Here is an 18,477-nt window from a genome sequence, read left to right on the forward strand (position 1 = left end):
AACGATAGCTAATGAATCAAAGAACACATTTGCATGAAACATTGCCAGTGAGTGAACTTTTCCATGCTTGGTCACAAGACCTGACTGCTCCTGTTTGATAAAAAACCAAAATCTTTTAGTTTTATTACGAGTGCGGTATAGTATTACTTTTATACGAAATGATAGTATGTAGGTACTTATAGCAACTTGGAGTTGCATTTTCGGGATAACCATGACTAATTGGAAGGAACATTTTGAAAAATGAAACCAAAACCTGTCGAAACACCCATTTTTGGGTTAGCATGTGGTAGAAAACAGTAAACCACACTGAATAAAGTAAAGAATACTTCGAGCCCAATATGGTTTAAAGGTTTTGAATGATACAGCGATGTTCACACATAACACGGTTGTAGACCTTTTCGAACTTAATGAATTTCACGCGGCAGCCGCAGAAACAACACCAAAAGCGTGAACATATTTATGCATTAAATACATAAAAGATTTGAATCTCCTAACAATATTTGTGCTCACTAAATTTACTTATTAAAATTAATTTATTGGAGGATTAGAATTTTGGTTTTTAAATAATATCTCAATTTACAAACATATATAGTTTTCTATGGTACTAGAGTTTCCAAAAACATGACCCTTTATTTAATTTCAACATCAAAACACAAGCGGTACAAAAATCTATATAAATCTATAATCACTATTTTATTTTCGGCAGTATTTTGATGATTAATCAACCAAGTTATGAAATTATTTTATTGGAAAGCTGAAAAAAAATCAATTTTTGCACTCCTCAGATGATCGATGCTTTCAAGCACTACTGAAATATTATTCAACTTGCAAGCAGTGCCGCCAGATTCACAGAATAACTCATACTTAACCGATAGTTCAAAACCAATAATGATGACTGTCTTTTGTAGCAGATGACGTTTACTGTATACGGATTATAAACTACTTGTAATCGTTTAAGAGTATAAGCTGATTTAATGTAACCTAATTGGGTGCTTCATAGCTTATAAATTACTGTATAAATGTCCAAAAATATGGAGTTCAGAGATAACTTACTAACGTCTAAGTCGAAACAAATCTTGCAAAATCAGAGATTATCCCGCCTGATCACCAAACATATATAAAGCACCTCAGTATTGGTTACATATGCCTAATGATTATGGTTCCTTGAGTTTTACGGAAAAGGCAAAAACCGTACATCACTGTGGACTTACCGTAAAATTAGCTTAGGACTATCAAAGATTTTGCATCGGGTGCACTGGTTTATCGGATTATGTTGATGAATTCCATAAAATGCTAAGTATATCGTTTTACTTTTTTGCGTGTAGCACACACTATTGCACATTTTGTACAAGTACCGGATTGTTTAAAATTTTAGTATAGCTCATTTTATTCACTTTACCCGCACCTGAGTACACCCGCACAAAAAAGAAAACCACCAGTCAAATATTGTCAACAATGGTTTGTTTTGATTCTCGTTCGGCTGATTCATCGCTTTTAAAGGTGATTATTCATCTTCTACTGTTAGGAACAACCACCGCCGTTCACTGTCAGTTCAAAAACCTCCATTTTTCGTTAAAAACTGAACATATGATAATTCTGACAGCAGCTCTACTAGAGTGGTTCGCGAACACTGCATGTACAGAAAACTTGTACCCACAAAACCGAAAAGATTTTTCACATCAATTCACAATTCATTTTTGTGGTTTTTCCTAAGAAGACGATGAATAGCTCACTTCTTGGTTCAACTATTTGGTTTGCAACCATCAGCCACTAGGTAGCCAAATACGTTGACTATCTAGCCTTTGTTAACCGCCTTAATTGTAGTGGGATTACCAAGAACGATCAGTCTCAAGAGGCCAAGAAAGTGTTCCTCGAAGACACCGAACTGAAAACGTTAAAATGCAGGCTTGTTACAATAATCTCATAAACGAACCTAAGTTTATAGAACTGCAATATTCGCAGAAATTTTTCGATTATACTAATCCATCCTGAAAAATGTCACTGATGTTTGGCTTAAACCATCAAATCCGTTAAGTCTTGTGGATATAAAGTGGCTTGCCAAAGTAATCGCTTAATGTACGTAAAATTATCGAATTTCCGTTTGTTAAATATTGAGTGCTTTCTATAACAAGTCTCATGGGAAACTAATAGCATGGGGTATTGAATCATTCACAGGGTGTCTGCGGTTTAAAATAAAAAAATATACAACACCAGTGCGGAGAACGCAAAATTTGTCTATATTAGTTGGTTCTTTTTAGATTTCGCTGGTTAAATCTAGTATAAAGTTTTTACGAAAATAGACCGATGAAAATGCTCTAACATGAACAAATGTTGCGTGTGAGTGTTTTTTGTCATAATTCAAATTGACAGATCGACGCCCCGTTATACTAGTTATACCACTTTCATAGGTTGTAAAGGGGCCAATTTTTGAATCAATTTTTGTTAGCAGTTCCCCCTATGTGGTTCTGCATAAACTATCTTGAATACTGGACACTGCAAATACAGGGTGTTAGGTAGCTCACTTAAAATCCTTTAAGGGGTGATAAAGGACCCTATTTGATGAAAAAAATCCTTCTACGCATATGGTCAAATTTCACCTATTCACTTTTTACAGTTTTCGGTTATGTTTGCCTTCAACGAGATCTAGCACAAGAAGTATGATAGCTAGCTCAATTCTGTTGGCTTCTTTGGGAAGCTGAGAAAATTTCCTAATCGGTAGTGTCTTGAAAACGCCAAATTAGAGAAAAAAGAAGCACTTAGAAATGAACAAATGTTAAATCGGATGTTTTTTGAGAACTGAAATGCAATTTTCTCTCTGAAATGTGTGATAAACATAGGTTTTGTTGTAAACCAAATTAAACATAGAAGTCTACTCTACAAGTTATTCTTTTACACCAAGCTCCTAACTCTTTTAGTATAGGGGCTATTTCACTTTATAAGCAATAAGTTGCGCCTTCATGCAACGACGCATCTACAGCACTGGACAAAAAGAAGTACGCACCCACTATCCTAATGTTGAACTCCCTGTATCTTTTTTAATATGAGGTATATGAACTCGATGAATTCGGATAAGTTGTAGTATTTCTAATACACTAACGATTGGTATAATAATTTTGTCAAAGAATTGCATATTAAATTCACATTTCAGCATAATTGTAATTAAGCTCTATTTTCGCTTGGTCAAAATAAAGTACGCATTCTTTATATCATCATCAGTTTACTATTTCTCAGCTCAGATAATTTTTTTATTGTGTCCTACTCCTCGTAAGTCCAATAAGATTCCTATTGCTGCAGAGAAACGTCGAAACAATGTGTTTGATTATTTGTTTATCATTATTAGTGCGCGGTACAATCGGATAAGATAGGGAAAAAGCAAATTTCCGTAAATATTCGTCAACTTATAGTTAACAACCGTCAGGAAGGTCTTTCTTATCGAGAAATTGCTCGAAAATAAGATTTAAGTGAAGCAGGAGCACGAAAAATATGCAAAAAGCATGGAAAACTGAGAAGCGTAGCCGATCGGACCGGTAGAGGAAGGAAGCGGAAAACTACAACTAGCGATGATCGCAGAATTTCTCGAGAAGTGTCAAAAAATCCTTTCGCTACCAGCCGAGTGATTCGTGAAAATGCTGATTTAAATATCTTTGAACGAACTGTGCGCAGAAAACTACAGGAAATGAGTTATAAGAGTGGATTTGCCCAACGACGACCTTTGATTCGAAAGGTTAACAGGTTTGTTTACTTCGTATTCAACATAAATTTTTGGCTGAGGTTAATTTCTGCAGGATCAAACGCCTCAAATTCGCTCAAAAATACATCGACAAGCCGATAGAGTTCTGGAAACAGGTTATCTGGAGCGATGAAAGTAAATTTGAACTCTTTGGCCACAAACAACGAGCACGAGTTTGGACGAAACCTGGTGAGAAACTTGCCGATAAAAATATTCAGAAGAAGGTCAAGCACAGAGGTGGCAGTATCATGGTGTGGGGGTGCTTTGCTTGGTCGGGTGTTGGTAATATTGAGAAAATTGATGGCATAATGACGGCAGACTATTACATCATCATTTTAAGTAGAAATCTTACAGAGTCGGCGCGAAAGGTTGGCTTAGAGAAGAAGTTCACTTTTCAAAAAGACAATGATCCTAAGCATACCGCCCACAAAACCACTGCGTATTTCCGTGCTTCACGTATCAAGCTATTGGAATGGCCATCACAAAGCCCGGACTTAAATCCGTTAGAAAATTTGTGGTCGATTTTGGATCAAAATGTCGACAAGGGAGATGTCACCAACCGCGACAAACTGTTTGAAGCTTTGGAAAAAGCTTGGACAAATATCGACACCCAACATATTAAAAACCTCGTTGAAAGTATGCCTTGACGCCTGCAATCCGTGATTGAAGCTAAAGGTGGCCAAACTAAATACTAAAATAAAGAAAAATCAGTTTGAACGTTGAATCACTATAATGCGTACTTTATTTTGTCCACAAGAAAAATGACAATTTCCAAATATAAACTCTTTTTATGTTTATATGTCGTTCTCATGTCGCTTTATCTAACATTTTTCGAGAGTACACCTCCAGTACTGTCTTTTGTTAGAACACTTTGATTATCCATCTGCCTTAGATTCTACCTAAATCAAGAAAGTTTGAACATCACAGGTGCGTACTTTTTTTGTCCAGTACTGTAAGTAAACACAGTGGAGCAGAAAGTTGTGATCCTTACAACACTGAATGAGATGCGATTATTGCTTTTAGGGTGAAATAGCAGCTAAACTAATAGAGCTAGATGCTTGATGCCAAAAAACAACTTGTAGAGTGGATTTCAATGTTTAATTAAGTTGACAACAAAATCCATCTTTGTTACACATTTCAGAGAGAAAATTGCAGTTAAGTTTTCAAAAAACATTTGTTTTCACGTTTGTTCCTTTCTAAGTGCTTCTGATTTTCACTAGTTGGACGTTTTTAAGACACTACCGATTACGAAATTTACTCAGCTTTCCAATGAAATCAACAGAAATAAGCTAGCTATCACACTTCTTGTGATAGACCTCGTTAAAGGCAAACATAACCGAAAACTGAAAAAGTGAATAACTCTGCAGTAGTTGAATTCTGACCATATGCGTAGAAGGATTTTTTTCATCAAAAAGGGTCCTCTAACACCCCTTAAAGGATTTTAAGTGAGCTACCTAACACCTAAGAGAACTAGTTTGCAAAAAAACACCGTGATGGAATCTGATATGCCTCTCCTGAGAGATAATAAATTGAGGTGAGTTTACTCACACGAAAGAATATTACGCACAGTAACTACACAACAAAACTCAATGTAGTGCTTATACAGTGTACCTCTTGAGCAGATATCCAAAGAGAGGAGAATCTGGGTAAGAAAGTAGAGCGCGTTTTTTGTCGAGTTTTACTTTGCATCTCGAAACTGAAGAAAATAAATCCAGAGACCACTCCGCATAACATTCTCCTACGAGTAAACTCAAGTTATCTTCGTGCACACTGCGGTGTACTTCTATGTAGAACACACTAGAGCGAAACTAGAGAACCACAACATATAGCAAAAGAAAGATTGCTACATGTAGCACTCATGTCGGAGAAGTGCGCGGTGAATTTTATCTCTTACTTTTCCACATTGAGAAGAATAACAAGCCTGCTCCTGGATAACCCAGATCAATACTATGAAACTCTGCGCAGTAGATGACACCTGTCCCGGTGCCTGATCAGCAAATTTTGAGAACGGTGGTCCCAGGGCTACCTGCCTGTACTAATGTCAATTATAATAAAATTCTTGTAAATTATAGTTGTTCCATTAAATAACGTTTTTTGCAATGTACGGATTGTTTGACAACTGTTTGAAATCTGCGCCTCTCAACGTTGCACGTTTATTTTAGTTTTCACTAGAGGAATATACGAAATTTTTAATTCTAATGGTCAAATTTATGGAAATGAATACAAAAAAAATTAAATAACCGTTACATTATTTCACTTCACGTGAAATTTTTACAAATATCAAATAGTTCGGAATTAGTCGGAGCTTTGTCTTTCATACCTAAAATAAGTTTCCTGTGTCCGGGAACCTCGACACAATGGGGGCTGTAGTAGACTGTCAGGACGACAAAAGTTAATAGACTCGTGAGAGAGCAAATTCAACGAATTCGTCAAAAAGAAAAACAAAGTTCGGTCTGATACGGAGAATATGACATTTTGCTTTCCGTAGCAAAACAACCAGAAAATGATGGAATGTATGCCAAAAGTTTTTCTGATATTTCGAAAGATGAACTTGATGTAGAATGTTTTCAGAACGTGTGGTTTGCAGAGACACACCTCGGAAAGGCCAGCCGAACCTGTTTTACCCAAAATACCAACGTTAAACTCTATACTAAGTATTACATCGAGCGGGTTTCGAAAAAAATGTTTGCTTCGTCATGCTTTCAAGTTGTTGTTTCCTGCAGGATTCTGCCACGACCAAGGCAAAGAAGACACAGACATGGTGTGCAGAAAATTTTCCCGATTTTATCATAATGGTTAGTATCTTAACATCCGGATCTCAACCCACTTGACTTCTGCGTGTAAAAGCTATATGCAAATGCAACAAATAAAAAATGAGAAGGAACTTAATATGGACCAATTCAAAAAGCTTTTTTAGAGCATTTGATCCCTCAGGATATGGTGCGTGCAGACTACGACCAATTTACAAAACGGTTGTGCATTGTTATATGAAGAAAAGGGGACAGATCTGAATAAGATTTGAAATAAACAGAGGTGGGATGGCTTTCTCGATCTTGAAAAATTAAAACGACTAGATTTTGGTCAACCTGACGTTTCGACCTTTGATTTAGGCCTTTATCAAAGGATACTATGGATAAAAATGACATAATTACATGTAGGTACTAACTAACAACACAAAGTTTAAAACTTACACACTAGTCTGCCGTTTTTCGTTTCTTAAACATTTAACACTGATTCTTGAAGGTTTCGCGTTAATTATTTGTCAATGCATAATTTGTCTTAACTTGTCTAATGTCTAATAAATTTCGGGAAAAAAAAATCGGGTAAAAATATAGTTTGACTTGGCGGAAAACTAAAACTGTATCGGGTTTTTCGAAATGGGGAGTGAGATGCTTTATAGTTGATGTGATTGAGTATCTGTGGTGCTATAATCTGGGCTATTTGTTGGTCTGTTATTATTGAGAGTGATCTGTGATCTGCGAGAGGTGGTGTTTTGGTAAGTGTGAAGAATGCCTGCGTAAGTGGTGTTGAGGTTATCTACATCTGTTCTGAAGTTAACTGTGTTTGGTGTGTTCTGGATATGACACATTTCAAGTATTGGTACATCAGAAGCTTTGTAACTGCGGTCTATTATTTTGGTTTTGCTGAGGTTGAATGTGTGTTCATGATCGATCATGTGTTGTGTGAGAGCTGTTCGTTGTTCGCTGGGCTGGTATGGGGATGCAAGCAATTTGTTGACATTGGATTTGTGTCCACTGATTCTTGTCTTCAATTGATTTTTTGTCATCCCTATATGATTTGGCACAATCGTTGCAGGGAATCGAATAGATAACATTGCTGTGTTGTAGTGGTTCTATTGGATCTGTCACTGGTCCTAACAGATTTCTCGTTGTTTTGATGGTTTTTAATGCTATCTTAACTAGGGGATAGTCTTTTTTCAGGATGCTAATTAGAATGGAGCTGAGTGTCGGAATGTTGACCATGGTGCGGTAGGTAATTTCAGGAACGACGTTGTCTCCCGGTGTGCTGTTGGTGGTTGGTGTTGCAGGTGCAATTATCGGTTGTTTGATGCTATTAGTGAGGCGGTTTATCAGAGCGGATGGATAGCTGTTGCGGCGGAGATGTTGAAGGTGATGTGTTTTTGTTGTGTTATGCTGCTGTTCGTGGTCAGACTGATGACGCGATGAATGAAGTTAGTTGCGACGTTTATCTTCAGTGCGAATGCCACACAGATCCCCATTCCAACAGACATGGCCACACTACTGAGCCTGGGTCCAAAGTTTTCGTTCCCTATCAACGACATCAAACAGATTCCGCTGTACCACGTCATTGCTAACCTGGAATCTATCCTGCGCACGTCTCAAGAGAAAACAGTGCAGGATCGGAATAGAAGTTTGGCAGTCAATAAAATACAAAACTTTCCGTCTCGATCAAAATGTCAACATAACAAAGACCCACTGAGCCAATTCTGCCGCAACGCCGCCAAAACCACAAAAAAGTTTCTTCAAGAACACCCAGAAGTATGCGTACTAGAATCCGATAAAGAAAACGGATGGTCGTCATGTACACTGCAGAATACGACCAGAAGTTGCAAGATTTATTGGATGATCCGACGTACAAAAATACGAACAAAGATCCCACCGCAATGCTTCAACGGAAAAACAACTCCCTCGTAAGTAAACTGCTCAACTTAAAGATAGTCGACCCATCCACCGCCGCCCGCCTTCGCACCTACACAGCCATTTGTCCTCGTATATACGGTCAGCCAAAGGCTCACAAAGCCGACCTGCCGCTTCGCCCCGTTGTCCCCAACATCACCCCCCCCCCCCACATACGCGCTTATCAAATACATTGCCAGCATACTACAGAAAGCATTCACAAGCGAGTACAACAAAACCGATAGCTTCGAGTTCACGAGATATATCAATACGATCACGCTTCCTCCGAATCACGTTCTCGTATTATTCGATGTCGTTTCATTGTTTACAAACGTGCCCCAAGATCTCATATTACAAACCATCAAAGACCGTTGGCCCAGCATAAGCGAAAACACTCACATAGATTTGGATCTTTTTCTGGAAATGACCGAATTTTGCCTGAAAGGTAGCTATTTCCAGTTCAGAGGGAAATTTTATTTGCAACAGACGGGTACCGCCATGGGGAGCCCCTTATCACCAATTCTCGCCGACATGGTGATGGAGGACCTTTTATGCAATACAACTAAAAAACTCAGTTTCGTTCCACCAGTCCTCAAAAAATACGTAGATGATCTGATACTAGCTCTCCCACAACATGAAACCCAAAACACTCTCTGCAAGTTCAATGAGTTTCATCCTAACCTACAAGTCACGATGGAAGAAGAATCCAATGGAAGCCTGCCGGACCTGGACACGAAAATCATTTACTCCGCCAATCAAACACTCAGCACAGAATGGTATGCGAAACCAATAGCATCTGGACGTCTGCTCAATTACCATTCGTTTCACCCACTCGCAATGAAGATAAACGTCGCAACTAACTTCATTCATCGCGTCACCAGTCTGACCACCAACAGCAGCATAACACAACAAAAACACATCATCTTTCAACATCTCCGCCGCAACAGCTATCCATCCGCTCTGATAAACCGCCTCACTAATAGCATCAAACAACCGATAATTGCACCTGCAACACCAACCACCAACAGCACACCGGGAGACAACGTCGTTCCTGAAATTACCTACCGCACCATGGTCAACATTCCGACACTCAGCTCCATTCTAATTAGCATCCTGAAAAAAGACTATCCCCTAGTTAAGATAGCATTAAAAACCATCAAAACAACGAGAAATCTGTTAGGACCAGTGACAGATCCAATAGAACCACTACAACACAGCAATGTTATCTATTCGATTCCCTGCAACGATTGTGCCAAATCATATATAGGGATGACAAAAAATCAATTGAAGACAAGAATCAGTGGACACAAATCCAATGTCAACAAATTGCTTGCATCCCCATACCAGCCCAGCGAACAACGAACAGCTCTCACACAACACATGATCGATCATGAACACACATTCAACCTCAGCAAAACCAAAATAATAGACCGCAGTTACAAAGCTTCTGATCTACCAATACTTGAAATGTGTCATATCCAGAACACACCAAACACAGTTAACTTCAGAACAGATGTAGATAACCTCAACACCACTTACGCAGGCATTCTTCACACATACCAAAACACCACCTCTCGCAGATCACAGATCACTCTCAATAATAACAGACCAACAAATAGCCCAGATTATAGCACCACAGATACTCAATCACATCTAACATAAAGCATCTCACTCCCCATTTTGAAAAACCCGATACAGTTTTAGTTTTCCGCCAAGTCAAACTATATTTTTTCCCGATTTTTTTTCCCGATATTTTTTAGACATTAGACAAGTTAAGACAAATTATGCATTGACAAATAACTAACGCGAAACCTTCAAGAATCAGTGTAAAATGTTTAAGAAACGAAAAACGGCAGACTAGTGTGTAAGTTTAAAGCATTGTGTTGTTAGTTAGTACCTACATGTAATTATGTCATTTTTATCCATAGTATCCATAGTATCCTTTGATAAAGGCCTAAACCAAAGGTCGAAACGTCAGGTTGACCAAAATCTAGTCGTTTTAATTCTTCAAGACCGAGAAAGCCATTCCACCTCTGTAGCAATTATTCCGGTCGATCTCCGCTACTATTAGAAATAAATTCAAAAACTATAAATTTAGCATGGTTGAACTTCATCGACGCGGTTTGCATGAGTTCACAATTAAAGATAAGAAAAGCCATGATTCATAACCATTACCGTCCGAGAACAAATAAAAATATGTACGCCACAAAAAATTCACTTCTATCCGGAGTTTCTACGACAGCATCCCCAGTTGCCGTTGCAGCAGCATAACCAACAATAAATCCCAGTCATCCCACCCTCCTCAAAAACTCATTTCCAGCACTTCCTGTACATTACAAGCGAACATAACAATGGTACCGTTCTGTGCTGCATTTTTCCCTCTAATTTGGTCATCCTTTTCTCACTATCCGCTAACTGCTGCGACAGCAATTACGTTTAATCTGATTTCGTGTGCTGGTTGGGCAACTAAATTATGCTGGCAAAATGAAATTAACTTGCAGTTGAAATGGCCGAAAATACATTCAAAATACAGCGGGAGCTGTGCTCAAGATAATGCGGCGTTGAAAAGACTTTTATTGCACAAAGTTTGAAATTAGTACAATAAAGTGAATCACAACGCACGGTTGGATTTAAATTGAAACCACAGTTGTAAACGAGTTCACACATGGAATATATGCAAAGTGCTTTACAAATTCGAATTTGTGAGTTTGCGTTGGGCAGACAGCGCTGGTATTCTCGCGTTTACGAAGATAAATGAGGTCACTTATAATTTTAAATTTGTTACATTCGCACCCTTGCTGAAAATCCTAGCTCTAAAACTAATAAAATTCCAGCGCAAACCCGAATGTGTTGGTCACTTAATCCAGGTCAGAACGTCAGTTATCTCATTTGTTGCTGGTTCTACTCGTACAGCCGCTCGCGTCGCGAATACTGCAGAATGAATCGGTTGCATCTGGTGTGCATCCACCGTTCCGCTGAACTTCAATAATTGCACGATGCACTCTAGAAACCAAAACTACGTACAACAAACACTTTCGTTGATTGATTTACACTTTTCGTAGAGCGCGCAGAGAGTCGATGCGATCACGAGCACCCACTTCCCAAGCTGACCTGTTACACGGAACGGATCCAGGACGGCGGGCAAGTTTACTTTATTCAATTAGACCTGCTACTCAACTTTCGTTCCTCAGATTCCGGAGATCCGGTGCGGAGCTGTCAAGATTCACGGGTGCTCAGACAATTTATTCACCAAAATACTTAAGTACGGTAAACGAGAACGGGATGATTGATTAATTTAGGAAAATTGAGTTTCCGAGCAGTTTCACACTTACTCGGGCTCTTTTAGGTTAGGAAACTGCTGGGCACCGGAACCGATATCGTCGTCATTTGATTATGCTCTAGGTTGGGTAGCCTCTGTAACGTATCGTTTACTGCGATCATTGGAACACTAGAAAAGTTACAGTAGATTTTTCATGAGATGATTTTATCATCATTAGCAAAAAAATGTCGAAACAATTCCAAAATCCATTTTCAACATCAAATAAAATCGTATCTTTTTGCTGCAGGAGCAGAGCGATCTGTAACGTCGAATATTTTTTTGCCTCGCGATGGTGACACATGAATAATAAGTTCATTTTTCTATAGTGTATCCCGACTGTATCACTCCATCATTCTTGCGCAACTTGTGAGAAGACACACGAAGAATGACGAATAGTAAATGGCGAAAATTGAAGCTTTGTTCGCTGAACAACTAATCACTGGCGTGTGTTGCTGAGAATCGGATGTTTCTTGTTTGATGCAAGTTAGTGAATAGAGAGCGTTCTCCTCTATGCCGGTAGGTTTTTATGAACCAAAACAGTTGTTGATAGAAGAAGATAGCTAGCTCCCAAAGCCTGGGATTGATACAGTTCCAACGTAATAAATGCGGGGTTGTTTGATATATACCTACTTCAGTTGGTTAGGCAGGAAATGTTATTTTTCCTAGTTAGAGAGTTAATAGAGAGATAAAAAGTCATGAGTAAATTAACACTCACGGGCGATCAAACGAGTTTGGTTTGGTTGTATAACAATTTAACATAATGGTTCTAATAACTGAAATGAATCATTTTGCGCCTTATTATCTACACTCGAAATGCGAAAATAGCCAAAATTTTGATCAAATTTATTCGTTTACGACATATTTGGTAAAGGTATTTGGTAAGCTGCAAATCCATTTCAATTTATTCTAATGTACGATAGCAAATCAAATCTAATGCAAATTTGAAGAACACAATATTTGATCAGGGTTCAAACCACCCACTTAGAATAAAAACTACATCAAATAAAGAAACAGGGCGATCTGTAAAGCGTGAAGTCAAATAACTTTTCTCCTCACGGTGGTGGCACATGAAAAATGAGTTCATTTTTTTATATCTCATCGCTACTGTAATATTCCATCATTCATGCGCAAGTTGTAGGAAGACGCACAAAGAATGATAGTAAATCGTGAAAACTGGAGCTTTGTTCGCTGAACGCCATATCACTGAGTGTGTGTTGCTGAGAATCGGATGTGCCCCGTTTGATACAAGTTAGTGAATAACATGTTCTACTCTCTACTATTTCAAATTATGATGGTTACTTTTGTCACTGCCTCAGATCCGATGAAACCAAGTATTTGATAGAAACAGACAACAAGCACAGAAAGTCTAGAGCTTTGGTTCGTTTCACCTATGTGTAAGTCTTCCTACACTCGGGTCTTAATGATTTTTTTTTGTTTCTAATGATAGTCATTGAAATATTAATAGTTGAAGAGGTTATTTATAAGACACGACCGCAAGGTTACCGTAGAATTATGACAGCCTATTTCATGTGATAAATGAAAAGAAATTGTGTTAAACATTTCATGAATGTTTGGATTTAGTTATATCTACCAGGTCATTGAACAGTGCAGGCACAGATAACAGTAATCGGTATCAAAATCATTTGTAATTCATAACGCTGCAAGTAGTCAAAGCTTCACCGGAGGCAAGTGGGAACCCTCAACCGGAGAACCATGCGTTCACTGTAAATTTGCAATGGAGAGAAACTAGCTTCTTAGCGCTCCAAAATCATTTCGTTGTGAATGTAACCGTTGGCCACAATTATTAGTTTTTTTGTACATAATTATTTGTTTGCATGTTTCGAGCTTTCACGTTTCTCCCTGATACAGAACATTTCCACACTAGTTAGAGTAAAATACCGCTGCAACGAAACGACGTGCTGTTTGGTCGATGAGGCTGGACTCAGCATGGCGCAAACTGCTTCAAAAATGAAGATTCAAATGAAGCGCAAAACTATTGGTGGGAATACTACTTTATGAAGCTATAAAAGGGAGCAGATAGGAAGGCTCGCGAGCTTTTTTTATACACCAGGCGTCCGTGTGCTGTTCAGCAGTGAGTTAGACCAACGATTGGACCCCCCCCCCCCCCCCCTTGGGACTATCGGTAGTGCGTTTGCAGATTGGCCCGCAGCTACAGGAGAACTGCGCAGCACACGGTTCGGCCCGCGAACCTGTAACGGTTCCGCGCCTAACCCGTAAAGGAGCATCGACACCCTCGGACAACAGGTCCTAACCGTCAAGGAGGGTCCCCTCTCGGTTCTGGCCATTGCGGTCAGCCGCGGTCAGGCCGATTGCGTCAAAGAGGGAAGACGCCTGCAACATTTGTGATCAACGTTCGAGATAATTGGGATCCCGCTATCCTGCCATCCGCTCGCCGCCTCGTACCGGTTCGGAATCGGGATGCGTAGTCGAGAGGACTCCTGCGTAGCCTAAGCAGCAAAAGTAGTGAGTAAACGTTACACGCCACACCATCATTTGTGATTACACACCCACACGCCACAATTACACGAAATAAAAATTAGAAATGTGAACGTTCTTGGTTTTTGTACTTTATCCGCGTTATCCTTGGTTACCCGGTAGCTAGCTACTTGATCTGTAAGGTAGAAAACTAAATGTCCGGTTGACCAAACCCCAAAAGACTCCGCGTCGATACATACCATGAGGTCGTATTATCTACACTTTAGATTCTATAGATAAATCAACAACGAGCAATAGTTTTCGGTATAAAGAGGATCACCTTACAAGGAGATGTTCGATTAAGTCCAGTATCTTTGCGTATGCCTATTATTGCGGTGTTATTTCATCAAACTGAAAAAGTTCGGAACACATGAATTTCGTGGCAGATGTAATGAACTCGACTCGGCGCGACATTTGGTCTAAAGAACCCGACACTCGAAATCAGTGAATCGTTCACCAAAACGAACCCTGTTGTATACCCTGCTCTTTCTCCAACATCCCAGTGATTTCTCGTGGAAGTGCAGAGGTGTTCTCGGCTTCCAATAAAGCGAGTATCACGTCAACATATTCCCATACAAACTCCTTCTTTGACCTGCATTCGGATGCGGCCGGCGCTGGTATTGCCTTACATAAAGATTAAGATCTCCAGTTTTTACACATTGAGGATGTATGTTGGTCCCGAGCATCATCTGTTGGTTCTCTGTGTAATTACAGCTGATCTGGCAATAACGGAGTAGCAACCGCGGGCGGTCAATCATGCTCATGCTCATGCTCATGCTCATGCTCATGCTTTATCCGCGTTATCCTTGGTTACCCGGTAGCTAGCCGACCCTGCGATACCAGCAATAGGGCCTGCTCTGCCGCAGCTTTTGCCAGCCGTAAGTGTTGGGAAGTCAGTCGGTTTCATGAAGTAGTTATAGTTTTTCTGCCGCTCACGCACTCTGCCGCATTGTACTCTGGCTTTTCCTCTCAGTGCTTATTTACCTGTCAATCAGGAAAATCTACCGTCATAGCATTGCATACACTTGTATCAAAAATAGCAAAATCGGTTGAGGCAAAAAAATCTTGCCAGCAACCTTTCTTGACATAGTAGGCGCTTTTGATAATGCATCTCACAATCCTATGACGAAGACAATCTTGAAACGTGGTTTCGATACGTACATCGTTACATGGATAAGTGAAATGCTTTCAAAACGTGAAATTTCAGCTAAGCTTGGTAGCACATGTATATCAATAATAGCTGTTAAAGGATGCCCACAGGGAGGAGTCCTATCTCCACTTCTGTGGTCATCTGTTGTGGATAACTTATTATCAAAACTAGAATTGAAAGGTTTCGAAGTGATTGGGTTTGCGGACGATATTGTTATAATTATTCGAGGAAAATTTGATGACGTTGGTAAAAACAGGATGCAGCGAGCCTTTTTTTTTTATAGGGGGGGAATGTTTGTAATGATTTATTTATGTACTAATATCTATTCAGAATTAGTATTGTGTGTTCTGCCACAAATGGTGACATTTCAACACTATTATGTATTTGTACTCTTTTTTATATTATTGAATGTTATTAGCTTTCGCAGTTAAGTTAATGTAATTGAAGGAAAATTATTAAACCTACTTGTCAAGGAAAAAAGAAAGGAATAAAACAAAACTTAAAATAAACTTAGAACTATCTTACTGTCTATAAAGTGAGCTAATCGTTGCAATTGAGGATTGCAACGATTTTTGTCGGAATTTGTTGATAATTTGGCTTGACATATTTTCTAATGTTTCTACATTAGTGAGCCTATGTATCTCGTTCGTGCTAAACCAGGGAGGACGCTTCAAAATCATTTTCAAAAGTTTATTCTGAATCCTTTGAAGTGTCTTCTTCCTGGTTGTACAACAACTTGTCCAGATGGGAACTGCATATAACATTGCTGGCCTAAAAATTTGTTTGTAAATTAACAGTTTATTCTTGAGACAAAGTCTAGAATTCCTGTTGATAAGAGGATATAAACATTTGATATACTTATTGCACTTTGACTGGATATTTTCAATGTGCTCCTTGAAAGTAAGATTCTTATCATACATTAGCCCTAAGTATTTAACTTGATCAGACCAATTCAAGACCACACCGTTCATCTTAATAACGTGGTTATGGGTGGGTTTGAGAAATGAAACTCTTGGCTTATGAGGAAAAATAATTAACTGTGTTTTAGAAGCATTAGGGGAAATCTTCCTTTTCTGCAAGTATGAAGAAAATATATCTAAACTTTTTTGTAGCCGACTGCATATAACACGAAGGCTTTTTCCTTTTGCGGAAATGCTTGTATCGTCACAAAACAGAGATTTCTCACAACCTGGTGGTAAATCAGGAAGATCAGAAGTAAAAATGTTGTATAAGATTGGGCCCAAGATACTCCCCTGAGGCACACCAGCTCTAACAGGCAATCTATTAGATTTACCATTTAGATAGTTAACCTGAAGAGCGCGGTCAGTTAAATAACTTTGTATCATTTTTGTAAGGTAAAGCGGAATACTGAAATATGACATTTTAGCTATTAAACCTTTATGCCAAACACTGTCGAAAGCCTTTTCTATATCTAGTAGAGCTGCTCCAGTCGAATAGCCTTCAGATTTATTAGTTCGAATCATATTTGTTACTCTAAGTAACTGATGAGTAGTGGAATGATCATGGCGAAAACCAAACTGCTCATTTGCAAAAATTGAGCTCTCATTAATATGTGTTATCATTCTATTGAGAATTATTCTTTCAAAAAGTTTGCTAATAGAGGAAAGTAAACTAATTTAACGATAACTTGATGCCTCAGCTGGATTCTTTTCGGGTTTTAAAATTGGAGTGACTTTGGCATTTTTCCATTTCGTAGGAAAATGTGCTAGTGCAAAGCATCTGTTAAAAATTTTCACCAAGAAATTTAAAGAGTTTTCGGGAAGTCTTTTAATAAGGATATAGAAAATCCCATCATCTCCTGGTGCTTTCATGTTTTTGAATTTTTTGAGAATAGTTCGCACCTCATTCAAGTTAGTTTCCAATACCTCTTGGTGGTGATCTGATCATACTTTTGGTTTACTTCATTTTCAATAGGACTTACTACGTTCAAATTTGAGTTATGAACGCTCTCAAACTGCTGAGCAAGTTTTTGAGATTTTTGTTCATTCGTTAGAAAAATGCAATCACCATCTTTAAGGACTGGAATGGGCTTCGAAGGTTTCTTAAGAACTTTCGAAAGCTTCCAGAAAGGTTTTGAATAAGGTTTTAGTTGTTCAACTTCTCTCATGAAATTCTCATTTCGCAAGAGAGTGAATCTATGTTTAATTTCCTTTTGCAATTCTTGAAAAATAAATTTCAAAGCAGGATCACGAGATCTTTGGTATTGACGTCTCCGTATGTTCTTCAAACGTATAAGAAGTTGAAGTTCACTGTCAATAATTGGTGCATTAAATTTCACTCGAGCCTTAGGAACTGATAAATTCCGGGCATTGAGTATTAAGCTGCTAAAATTATCTAATGCCCTGTCAATGTCAGCACTATTTTGTAAAATAATATCATCATTCAAATTTTCTTCGATCGTAGAACGATATCTATCCCAATTAGTCTTGTGATAATTTAACACAGATCTAGCGGGATTTAAATTAGTTTCATGGGAAATAGAAATTGTTATGGAAAGATGATCAGAATCAAAGTCAGCATGAGTTAATAAATCACTGCATGAATGACTTTGATTTGTTAGTACCAAATCAATTGTAGATGGATTCCTAATAGAACAATAACAGGTAGGACCATTTGGAAATAAAACTGAATAAAATCCAGCCGAGCAATCATTAAACAATATTTTTCCATCGGAATTGCTTTGAGCATTATTCCAAGATCGATGTTTCGCATTAAAATCACCGATGATTAAAAATTTAGATTTATTTCTTGTGAGTTTTTGCAAATCTCCCTTGAAATAATTTTTTCGCTTACCAGTGCATTGAAAAGGCAAATACACTGCTATAAACAAAATGCCAATACTTGTTTCAATTTCAATTCCCAAACTATCGATAACTTTGGTTTCAAGATGGGGTAAAACACGATGTTTTATTCGACGGTGGATAACTATTGCAACTCCACCACCGGCAACATCAATTCTATCAAACCTATGAACCATGTAATTTGGGTTCTTTTTTAGTTTAATATTGGGCTTTAAAAGCGTTTCAGTCACAACTGCAATATGCACATCGTGGACTGTTAAAAAAATGAAAAAATCATCTTCTTTCGCTTTTAAAGAGCGAGC

The 18,477-nt window shown here is 38.4% G+C and overlaps 2 protein-coding genes across 4 annotated transcripts in view; both read left to right on the top strand.

The window, feature by feature from the left end:
* Positions 1-18,477, top strand: part of LOC129726868 (trissin receptor) — a 223,055-nt gene that overhangs the window by 49,053 nt on the left and 155,525 nt on the right. The window lies entirely within an intron of this gene.
* On the top strand, positions 8,887-10,050 carry LOC129728363 (uncharacterized). Its single transcript, XM_055686800.1, has one exon. The coding sequence runs from the start codon at positions 8,887-8,889 to the stop codon at positions 10,048-10,050; it is 1,164 nt and encodes a 387-aa protein (XP_055542775.1).

The sequence above is a fragment of the Wyeomyia smithii genome, chromosome 3, assembly GCF_029784165.1.
Source record: "Wyeomyia smithii strain HCP4-BCI-WySm-NY-G18 chromosome 3, ASM2978416v1, whole genome shotgun sequence".
NCBI lineage: Eukaryota > Metazoa > Arthropoda > Insecta > Diptera > Culicidae > Wyeomyia > Wyeomyia smithii.

Excerpts from the sequence above, each read along its gene's own strand:
- LOC129728363 (XM_055686800.1), top strand. The coding sequence starts at position 8,887 with ATGGGGAGCCCCTTATCACCAATTCTCGCCGACATGGTGATGGAGGAC.